Raw genomic sequence first — 12,340 nt, 5'->3', positions numbered from 1 at the left:
GGAGAAGGGACTAATCCCTAACGGAGGGGAGTTAGTACGGTCTTTGTCTCATATGAATAGTATTTTTCTTCTCGCAAAGAACCTATGTTAAGTGTAACACCTGAAAAAATTCTTCAGCAAATTTTTTGATTGTCTTCAAAATATGTGAGAAAACATCAGAAGAGACTAAGTATTAGTTCTCAAAAAAATGCAAGGTAGAAAATTTAAATATACTTATTTAGAAAGCTAATAAAGCAAACACTCCTGGTCACTAAACTCTATTTCTTTTACTGCATCTCATTTAAAAATACATACATTGCTCTCACTTCCCAGAGAATGTAAATTGTGTATATTACCAAAGTACTACAGCACCTCTTATAAAATGCTATCTGTTCACAATTATGGTAAAGGAAATTCTGACATTTCTAAATTGTTGTTACCATCTTTCATAAACTGTCTTAGACTTCAAATTAATTTTTTAAAAACCTAATCTAATTTTTGAGGTTGCATGGTAGAAAAATAACATTATGTCATTTTAAACAACAACTATAAGGGAAATCCTACAACTTAAATTTCTCACCTATAATTATATTCATGATAAAGCACTTCTTGGGAACTCAAGTCCCAATATGACACACAAAATCTTATCCAAACAAGAGTTAGTCACAGAAATTAGATCTATTTTAGTTCCCGACTATAAACCTTGTAAATTTTGCCTACCATCCATAAAAGCGGGAGACAGAAGGCACAGCTATGGAGAGTATAGGACCCAGAACTCTTCACAGTCATTCACTTTTTTCTTCTTTCTATCATCTTTCAAGTAAGTACAAACTGTTTTTGATTCAAGATAAAGCACTTCTTGAAAATTTTAACATGTAACTAAAATTGTGTGTAAAACTTCCAGTGAAATTTAGTTTGTGAAACCGTACAAAAATCCCTCATCAGTTTTAAAGCAGTAGCTTTCTGAAACTCTGATAATGGATGAATTAATCTATTAAACAGAAATGAAATGAACCCACCTAGAGTCCATAAATTTGAGTAAAATTATAGTTATACTGATTTAAAACAAAATCAATATACTAAAGAGTAATATTTCTGTATACATCCTTTAATGAATATCTGTTGGAAACACACAAAGTGGCAGAAAAATCTCTTTAACAGATGATACATGCAGTACCCCCAAAACATAGTTCTAGCAGCACCATAAGAATATATTATCTAAACATTAAAAGAATGTAAATATAATCAGTGTTTAAAAAAACCTTTTTTTCCATTAAGATAACCAAAATGTTATTAAAATTTGTCACTATGAAAATAGCTTCACAAACTAGTAATGCCTATGTATCTGTTCTGGACTCTCAGAAATATGGTAACAGCACTTACTGACCAACATATCCCTGTATATTTGGGAGCCTAAATTTACAGCAAACAAAATAAAAAGTTTTAGTTTTCAGTGTTATGTTCTAACACCAGGATATTAATAAAATTAACTATCTCCAAGAGAATTTTAAATCCTAAAAGAAAAAATCCCAGGTTTTCTTCTTATTAAGAGCTAACAAGTAAATTCCAGAATTCTATACAGTCAATGCTATGAAGACAATAACTTCCTGGAATGAGAAAACAAAACCTTCACCCATTTGTATATATTGGTCTATTATCATAGACCTACTTTATTTAGTAGATAGTTAATCCAAGACCAAGGTCTCAAAGAATGCCCTGAACCCTTCAGTGGGTCAGTCCCAAAATGATTTTTATCATTTAGGTTAAAAAATATTTTAAGAAAATACAGGAATTTAGATAAAATGTAATGCCATTTCCTCAAAGATATCAGTGAATATTTTTATCCTCACAAACTCCCTCTTTTACATACCCTAAACTTTAAAAAAGCATTTAAATAAATACATTATAAATGTGTTAGTTTACTGAAACTTATTTAGTGAGAATGTTTTTGCATAGTTTATGGCAAGGGCATAAAACAGTACTTGAGCATTTGACTAAGGGGTATTGAACAGCTCATACATTTCAAAATTTAGTTCAGCAGTATAATTAAAATCAAGGAAAAGAGTAAATAATTCAAGGGAACCCGATAATGCCACTGAATTAGAGAATATAAAAAGCTGTACTACCCTAGTAAATAAGTTTTTAAAAAGCTAAAAAGTAGTTTTAAAAAAGTATTTGTGGATTAAATTATGTCTGAGATTTGTTTTAAAAATAATACAAAAGTGGAAGAGTGGGCAGGGATAGAGATGAAATAAGATTAGCCATTCTGTTATAATTGTTGAAGCCAGGTGATATGTTCATGGGAGTTCATTACAGTACTCTTTCATATATATTTGAAAATTTGGATAAGTTTAAAGAGGAACCAAAAAAAATCTTGCTTCTCTCTTTAAAGGTAGTACTTTTAAAGAGTATAACAGAGAGTAAAGAGCCAACTGTATCAATATTACTAAAATTTTCAGGACCAAATGAAAATCAGGGCTTTCCTTTGGTATGTTAATTAATGAATTCATGAGATATAGGCATATGGTTTGAATTTTAAGAGCACAGATTGGTTTGCTAAGTGCTATTACACCATCAACTCTTAATTAACTTGACTGACTAGATCATTGCTCGCCGTATCCTTCCTTTACAAATGACAACACATAGATGTTCAAGTGATTTTGTTCCTTATGTAGCAATAAAATGGCAGAACAGAGAATGCTGGCAAAATATTTTTTTGGTTTATTCTTTTCTCGTGAACTAAGTACTAAGGAGGAAAGTCAAAATAATCTAAATAAGCCTTAAAAACACAGACTTTAATTGTCTTCCTTTGCCATTGGGGGGGGGGGAAGTGTTTCAAGTTTAAACAAAAGTTTCAGATTTAAGTAAAAATTACTTTAAGATTCTTCCGGTTTCTAATTCATGAAACACTGATCCTATGTCTACAGAGTTCTCCTTGGACAGGAAGCTATTAACTTCCTGATACAACAATGTACATATGACGGGAATGCAACTAAAATACACTGTTAACTAACTGGCCGTAACTACTGGGGTCAAAAGGTGAGCTGTAGGCTAGAGTTTTTACTACTGAGCAATGTGACTGGGATAACGCACCTAACGTCTGTGATTTAGTGTCATGTGTCAAAGGTACGCATTTTCAAACTTTGACGTTTTACACCATAATGCAGCACACACATAAATCTGTGTATTACTGAAATAAAGTTTATACTTTTAACGTGAATTTTACCCTGGTGTTTCCTATTTTATCTTGTTTCATTTTTCAGAATGTCACGAATAACCTAAATTGATTTCAAACTACCAGTTTCTAAGATCCTGGATTATACCAGCTTTAAGGTCTCTTCTGTTATTTTGGGATTCTAACATTGGGTATAAAACATTCAGTCTTCTATTCAGGTGGAAATCAAACCAGTTCAGAAAGTAAGTCTTCAAAAATCTTATAAGCTGAAGTATATTTAAAACACTCTAACAGAAGAACTATAAGATTGTGCAATACCTTTAACATAATTAAAATCTTAAAATGACCTACTAATTTTTTTTTTCAGAACTCAAATATCTCCATGGCTAATCTATAGATTCTACCAGTCAAAGAAGCTCTATCTTCAAATCAAAGTAAATAACTCCTATTAGACTCCCAGGAACACAGAAAATCAATAGATGACTAATTCCAGTTATTAACTCCAAATACAAAGGATTACCAAACCACAAACATTCTGAGAATTTTAGGTGCATCAAGTAAACCAGAAATCGTTTTTACAAATGTTAAATATAAAAGTTCTTATTTCCAAAAGCTACAGTATTCAATGCACATGGCTCATTTAAGCGTTAGCCAAAGAAATCAAGTTCATAATTATATGCAGTGCATTTAAGTCTTTGAAATGGGTATGCTAAATTTAATAGGAATAAAATTTTTCCTTCCCTCAACATTATTTTTTTAAAACTACATACCTATCACATTGCTCTTTTAATTCTAATTGCATATTCAAAAAAGTGTATATTTTATAAATCTATGTCAACATACAGTCTTCAGGGAAACGAAAAAAATTTTCATGTGTTTACTTTTGTAGCAACAGAAAAGAGAATATGCTTACACTACAATAGTTAAAGCATGATCTTCATGATAGTTCTAAGATATGTCTGTTTAATGCAAAATTATTAGTATTTTTAGGAACAAATTAGAATACCTTGAAGTCAAATAGTTTTCCTCACACATTCTTTACAAAACCCTTTAACTAAATTTCTTCTTCCTCAACCTGACCATGAGATCTCTCAGTATTTGTCTCTGATATGTATAATCTGTGCTGCCCCTAACATTCAACAAATTCAACTGAAATTAGAATTCCCATGAAAGAGTTTGGATTATATCACTTCACAATTTTTCTGAGTATGCTAAAGAATTTGATTTTTTAAAAAGCGGTCTTCAAAAGTAAACTGTTTTCCTATGTTGTGCATCTCTTAATTTTATTTAAAATTACCTAGTCAAATATTCCCAAAGAAGGATAAAAATTAACTTTAAGACAATGACTAATAGGTTTTTGTTTACATTTGCAATACTGCAGTTCCAGAGATCTCCCTACATCCTAAAAGTACCACAGAATGGCAAATAATTAATGTAACTGGTTTAGAACACATTTAAGATACAGTGTATATTTTTCAAGTATCAAATTCTTTAAAAATTCAGATGTGAAGATTTATCTTCTGTTAGTTGGTATGCAAAACCTAAATCTGACATTAACGTTAATAGAAGCTACAATCACTTGTTTCCTTCTGTGAAATCCTATGGTGAGATCACCTCTAAGGGTAAGGTTAAGCTTGACTTCAGAGTAGGAAGCCTGTTTTTAAGAAAATGTATAAACCCTCAACAACATAGATGAAAGTGGAAACCAGGTTAATGTAGGGGTCTTTTATGGGTTGTGTTAAAAAAAATAAGTAGAAGAGATTTACAGTAAGATACTGTTTCACTGAAAAGTGATTTGTGCTGCAATTAACTTAGTAGCCCTTTTGCTACATCAAGAAAATGTTTGTTCCAGTCCATCTAGCCATCTATAAACTATAAATTATTTAAAAACCTTTTCTGAGGTTAACAGAAACAGTTTAAAAAAAAAAGACTGACCTGGAATTTTCACTCAGGGTAGTAACTTTGCAAGATTTATCTGAAACCAAGTAAGTTTCCATATTTACACATTTACTTAATCATGATGGTTGAATTGAATCTGTACCTATGTGAAAATGGCAATGCATTCTGAGTTGGTTCAGCCCTTGGTTCTGAGTTCTGTGTCACGTCAGGTGCTCTTTCATCATCTGTTCCATTGATACTTTCTGGTGTTAAAGGAGACTGAAGATCCCCGCCTGCTGATTCCTTTAAAAAAAGGGAGGTAGGGGATAAAAGTGTTATGCTTTTGTTAAAATACACAAGATTATCTCAAGTTAAGAGTGACCCTGATGTATGCTTACTTACAAACCGTATTTCCATTGAAATTTGAGTCAAAGATTTAAAAAATAAAATTTAAAGGAGAAATAATTTTTTAAAGCAAAGCAACTCAGAGAACTATCTGAAACAATACAATTAAGAAATGTGAAGATAACACAATTCAAAAATATAGTTTCAAAGAACTGAAAAACTTCTGGGTTTATATAAGCAACTAACTGTTTAGAAGAAAAGATATTCAAAGAATTACTCAAGAAAAAGAAGATAGCACAAAAATTAGAAGAAAATGTGATTTTACTTGGGGAAGTAGGAAGGCAAAGGGAAGAAAGAAATCTTCAAGTTTTAATTTTTTTATCTGCCCTACTTTTCAATTCCAGAGGCATCTATGAAAGCAGCCAGAAATCTCTCCGTAACATACACAAAGTTAAGTGTATTTCAGCTTTTCTTGCCTGCTGTTCATAATGGAATTATTTTTCTTCACAAAATTTCCTGTCATTTCTACTTTTAATTAAGATTTGTCTATCGTGGCAAACTTAATTTGTTACTCTAGAAAATAAGTGGACTTTAAAATGCAGCTCAAACTGACACTTATCATTGTGACTACATCATAAGAGTATCTAAATTTGATATTAGTAGAGATCAGAATGAGAGCTCACTGGATAAAGCTGTTAACCAGGGGCGATCTTAGCACAGGATCATTGGTGGACCCCTGGGATCTTGGGGCACTAAAACTTCACAACTGAAATATTAGGCTATGCTAGTGAAGAAAATGAAAAAGTCTGTGTCCAACAAGAGAGTGGGTAGGTATGGTCACAATCTGCCAGCTTGAAAGAATATAGGTTTTCTTCAAACAAAAACAAGACAGACATGTGGGGTGGCTTAGTTTCTAAACCAGGTGACTCCTGATCTCGAGTCTACCCACTTTGAGGGTAAAGTTTACTTAAAAAAAAAAAAAAAAGAAAAAAAAATATGTGTAATACAGGGAACTGCTTAGCATTAGAAAAATATTAAAATATAAGGAAATATCTACATTGTGATCATTTATATGCTTTACATAAAAATACTGCACATGAAGCAATACTAAGAAGAAATACAGAAAACATTACTGTGGTGAGGGTGACTTTCTTTTGGAGGCTTCTGGTATTAAATTATATGTATTTTATTTCATATGTAAATATTTTAACTATTTATACCGTAATGCTATTAATCATACAAGCTTATTAAAGGTCAAAAGGCTACTTTCTTGATTCCACCTTATCAATGAACTATTTTTCAATTATTATTATTTTTTAATGTTTACTTATTTTTAAGAGAGACAGAGACAGAGGGCAAGCAGGGGAGGGGCAGAGAGAGAGGGAAAGAGACAGAATCTGAAACAGGCTCCAGGCTCTAAGCTGTCAGCAGAGAGCCCAACGTGGGGCTGGAACTCGGAACAGGTGAGATCATGACCTGAGCCAAAGTCAGACACTTAACCACCCAGATGCCCCAACTATTTTTCAATTATTAATGCAACCTCCACATTGACCTTTAATTTCATTCTCCTAAATCTTTTTGTTTCTAGTAACTAATGGTCAGTGCAAGAATAAGGTTACAGTATAAAGTGGCAACATAAAACGGAAACCATATCCAAAATGGGTGTTTCTAGGTCAATTATAAATCTCGTAATTAACCAGAAAAACTTTAAGCAGCAAGAAGAAATAAATCAGGGCTATTTCTCTCCAAAAAAGGCCATACCAAACTAAAATAATCAAGGTGGACTGTCCAATCAGCTAAATAGTAAGTTGATTCAGCAGAAATGAGAACAGAAACAAGTTACCCTGTTAACCTGAAAGGGCATAACCAGCATTTCCAACTAAGGATTCACCTAGAGATATGCTAGAATCGACTGAGTGTGAGGGACAAAAGTAGATCAGGACTAAAAGAAAGAGAAGAAAGAGGGATAGTGGTTTGATTTCTGGTTTTTACCGTCTTCTGGGGGAAAATGAGTGTTTGGGTGCATAGGTCTTGGCGGATTAGGAAAAGTGATGCTACTGAAGTAGAAAAACCATTTCAGAGGCAGGAGAAAAAGGAAAGAAGGAAGGAGAAGAAAAAAGAGATTGAGGCTGCAACAATTCCGGTATCGCAATTCAGCAAGCTTTTCATCAGAAAACTTGAATATTAGGTATATTTAGTTACCCTAGACATTATATCTAAAGGGAAAACAAAAAGCCCAGAGGATGTTTAAGTAGGTTAAAAATTCAGAAAGTCAGTATTTGCTCATAAGAAAGAATTCGAACAGTACATAAGAGCATAAAAGAAAAATGAGGTTCCTTTGACTTCTAATTACCCCACAGGTAATGAAAAGTATTCTGTGAAACCTTCCAGAAATTTCACATATGCTGAAAATAGCACGGTGAAAGTTTTTTTATTTAACATGTTCCAACATCTAGTTCTTTTTTAATCTAAATTCTGTCTAATTTTTAAAAATGTTTATTTACTTTGAGAGAGAGAGGAGAAAGAGAGAGGGAGTATAACTGGGGGAGGGGCAGAGAGAGAAAGACAGAATTCCAAGCAGGCTCCCTGCTATCAGTGCATAGTGCAACACAGGGCTTAATCTCATGACTGTGAGATCACGACCTGAGCCGAAATCAATGGTCAGATGCTCAACTTACTGAGCCACCCAGGTGTCTGTAACTTTTGAGTAATGTCTTAAACATTCAACTTCAATTATTCCTATTTTTTAAAAAAAACTACCTTACATAAAATCAACGTTTTATATCTTTAATTCAAATATTAAAATAAAAACTTGGAGATATATTTATTTGACTATAAGCTTTTCAAAGGAAAAAAAGGATAATCTGTCTTTAGAAAGCTATTCTTTTTTTTTTTTGTTTCTACAGTGCTGTTTAGTCTTTCTTTTTTATTTTTTTTTTTTGAGAGAGAGAGAGAGAGAGAGAGCGTGTGCGCAAAGTGGAGGGGGGGAAGAGAGAGAGGTAAAGAGGGAATCTCAAGCAGGCTCCACACTCTCAGAAGAGCATGACATAGGGCTTGAACCCACGAAGCGTCAGATCATGATCTGAGCTGAAGTCAGATGCTTAAAAGACTGAGACACTCAGGAGCCCCTAGAAAGACATTCTTAAGCTAATATGGCCATTTTAAGGAAAAAAATTATCAACCAATACCTTCTTTGATATATGTGTATATGTATATCTGTGTACCAAAGTTGTAAGAGAAATGAAAAATGTGAAACATAAAATATAAAAAACTGAGTTAGATGTAAGATTCAGGAAGTGTGTCTTAAGAATTTTCTTTCTATCCATTTATGAAGTGGTAGGATATCCAAAAATAAAATAAACCCACAAAAACAACAGTAAAAACCCACAAATGGACATATTTGGAATCACACAAAAAAGGCATGACCTGGGCCATCTCTCCAGGACTTAGGATGGTATCACCAACCTCCGCTCTGGTGTCTCAGCACGAGGGTGGGCGGGAAGCACAATTCCCCAGTAGACTAAATACCACTAACTTCGTCCATTCAATTCCAATAAAGACTAAATTAAATTTCCTGTTATAGTTCCAGCCTTTCTGACTTCAGTAAAACAGAGCCTCTTCTCTTTATCACTTAATAAACATTCAAAGAAGACTTATTCTATTTCCAGCCACTTGTATTTAAATGAAGATGAGGATACTCTTTTCTGGACAGAGGCTCCAACAGGAAAAACTGAACGACAACCTTAGGATTTTGAGTTCCCATGGCTGTGGATATGGAAAGAAATGCTAGGGAAGAGACACAGAAGAAGAGCCAAAGGATATATAAAGAAAGATAAGGCTGACATAAATGCCAACTATCGCAAACCAATCCCCTTACCTGGTCACCATTTCTGAAATCCCACCTTCTGAAAACCACAGAATTTCTTTGTATCCTGACTCTTGATTAACTCATGCTCTTCCTTCCCTAAGTAACGTGTACTGACTGACTGATGCACAGTGTTAGTGGGTTAATCTCTATTCTACATATTTTTGCACCTACCAGCTGCATTAAATGCTTACCAAGAATCAGCTGTATTTGTCGCAACATAACATGTTTATGCCAATTGTATTCATATAATTATATAGTTCAATTACATATTATACAAACTAATAAAATCTGAATGCAAACCAAGAGTGATTATTTTGACGAAAATCAAACTACACGCCTTGGAATGACTAAACGGTAAATAAAATCCACTACTGAAGTCAGTGTATATAATAAACTGTTACATAACATACATAATACGCCACCCATATAGTACCAGAAAAATGACATAAAAGTCTACTATCACACTCAGATTTCTTTGCAAGTGGCAAGGGTTAGTTCTACTTAAAGGAAAACAGGAAATTGCTGACAATTAATGAGGATGGTTTGTGTCACAAAGATAACATGAATTCCAACCAAGATTCATATTCAAAGAGAACACTTCACCTTTAAATAAAAATACTGGCGAATACATAAAACATAGTATTATTGAATTTTATTTTACAAGTTTTTAAAGATTTTTTTTAAAACATCACAGGAACTGACTTTTTTCCACTAACTCATCAACTACTAATGTTGATTCCAACAGATAAGAGGTGCTGTACATCCCCTCATTCCCTCAACCCAACCCGCACCCTTCTGGCCTGCTCCTTAACCTTGTATCTTCTGGCCCTCTGCCATGATGCTACGTTGTGAGGTGCAATCTCTCCACACTCAGCCTATACCAGGAAGCCAATCACCTTAATGATATGCTCATTAGCATCATCCTAATTGTGGGGAATTCCTTGACCTTCCCACAATAACTATCTTGCCAATTTCCAATTTCCCATCAACTCAACCATCATTCTCTATTCTTATGTGCCGAAGCTACCAAGTGCTCTGAGAGAAAATACCATTAAATATGCTGATTAGTGTCATGAAAATAACCCTGGGCTCTGACTTCAATTATGCTCTTGAAATACTGAGTAAGCTTCAATTTTACTTATTACTCCCACTGGACTCTTCTTTTTTACTTTACCTAACAGCTGTTCCAAATATGTGTTCAAGCCTCCTCTCTCGTCAAGCTGTCCTTCCTCTCAGTGAAAGACCCAACTTTTCCTTCCAGAGAAAAAGAAATAAACTGGCATGGGTTTCCTCAGTCTTCCTCCTACCTGTATCTGAATCCATTTTTATCCTTCCCTCCTGTCTCAGATGAAGAAGTGGCTCATTTGTGTCTATCTTCCTTCCTTACAACATTACCTTCCTCTGCACAATGCTCCATCAATGACCCATTCCTTCTATTCTTCTCGTTCTCCTTTACTGATTCCTTCCTTACATTTAAGAACATAGTCAAATCACTCCCACACATACAAAGAAATATTCTTAGCTTCATACCTCCAGAGATTATGTTAACTCTTCTTCTCCTCATAAAAAAAGAAACAAGTATTTGTGACCTTATTCTTGCTATCAAACATTTCCATGTCAAGAATAGCCCAAAGTCACCAATTCTACCTCCTTTAATTCTAGAAACTACTTCACACTGTCCTTTCTTCACCACAGTCCACCTGTCATTACCAATGATCTCCAGTTAGGTTTAAAGTACTCTTAAGTTTCATCCTATCGGAAGACCCCTCTGACACTGCCAAATCATTGCCTCTAACTGAAAATGCTCTTCTCTTGCTAACATTTTCTGCTGGTTCATTTCCTACCACTTTTCAGTGTCTTTCCCTGTATCTTCCTCAATTTAAGTGACAATCTTCAAATCCCTCTCTTACCACTCCGCTTTCTTTCTGGATGAGATCATTCTCTCCTATAGCTTTAACTACTGCTCATTTGTTGTTGACTCTTGAGACTTAGCTCCAATACAAAATTTCTAACTACATACAGGACACATCCCCCTGATGCTCAATTAGAATACAAATTCAGTATCTGAAGTGGAAATCCTCTTCTGAAGTTCAGGCTACAAAACAACAATAGAAGTTTCAAAAACATCCAGCTCCTCCTTTACCAGCCTCCCTCACCATTCCTTCAACTGCTGTATTTCCTCCAAGTTCAGCCAATTTCTCCCTGGTTGTATCTATTCCCTCCTCTCTATTCTCACTGCAAACACCTAGGAGGTAAACCCAATAGAGAAATGGATAAATACTCCACTGAGACAAGTAACAGGATTAGTGACTCCTGAGTCCACTGTCCTTACTTTAGACAGCAAACCATAATACCTAGAGAATTCTAGTGAACCTTTCTTGAGATTGTAAAAGTTGTTTTGAGGTATCTGGCTCAGTAAAACCACTTCTGTTATGTGATACTAAGAAATGATCACATTAACTTATAGGCATTCGCTAATTCTATTGGTATATCTGTGGGCTAGATATATAACTGATACAGTTCACAGTAGTAACACTCAGCTAATAGAGACCACCTTTCAAAAAATAATCCATGTACAGCAAGTGACATCCTTTTTAAAGAAAATCTGAAATATCTGAGATTTATTACGCTTGAAACATCCAAAGAGATCATATAGTTCAAATCTCAGACTTTACAGATTTAATAACTACTACCTAGCAAAGTCAATTAATTTGTAAAAGATCGAATAGCTAGTCACAGAAATACTAACAGTCAGTTAAAATAAACCAGTGCCTCATTTGAGTAAATACAATTTACCATTAAAATGAACATTAAAAAATTATGATATTTATTAACAAAGCTAAAGAAACTTTATTCCTTTGTTGAATATACACATACAGATATATTCTACTTTTTCTCTAAGGTGAATTTTTAAAAAAATCTGAAGAAAAAGCTATTCTAAATATAGATTAAGAGAGCTACGATATATCCAATGCTATACAACCTGACAATTTATATGGGGGCGAACCCTAACTTTTGTTTGACTACAAACAACTAATGCAGTAAATTTTTCACTCAATTCAGAAGTCTTAGTCAACTGTCAGCTAAAATTTATT

General features: G+C 33.8%; 1 protein-coding gene across 1 annotated transcript in view; it reads right to left on the bottom strand.

The window, feature by feature from the left end:
- HOMER1 (homer scaffold protein 1) overlaps window positions 1-12,340 on the bottom strand; it is a 140,056-nt gene that overhangs the window by 67,726 nt on the left and 59,990 nt on the right. The window contains exon 5 of the mRNA XM_039247463.1: window positions 5,196-5,335. Within this exon, the coding sequence (XP_039103394.1) occupies window positions 5,196-5,335 (140 nt within the window). The remainder of the gene's footprint in view (window positions 1-5,195; window positions 5,336-12,340) is intronic.

Source organism: Hyaena hyaena, unplaced genomic scaffold (genome assembly GCF_003009895.1).
Source record: "Hyaena hyaena isolate Hyena2069 unplaced genomic scaffold, ASM300989v1 scaffold_299, whole genome shotgun sequence".
In the NCBI taxonomy this organism is placed as follows: Eukaryota; Metazoa; Chordata; class Mammalia; order Carnivora; family Hyaenidae; genus Hyaena; species Hyaena hyaena.
The sequence above is the reverse complement of the archived record's forward strand: the minus strand, read 5'-3'. Positions and strand labels throughout refer to the sequence as shown.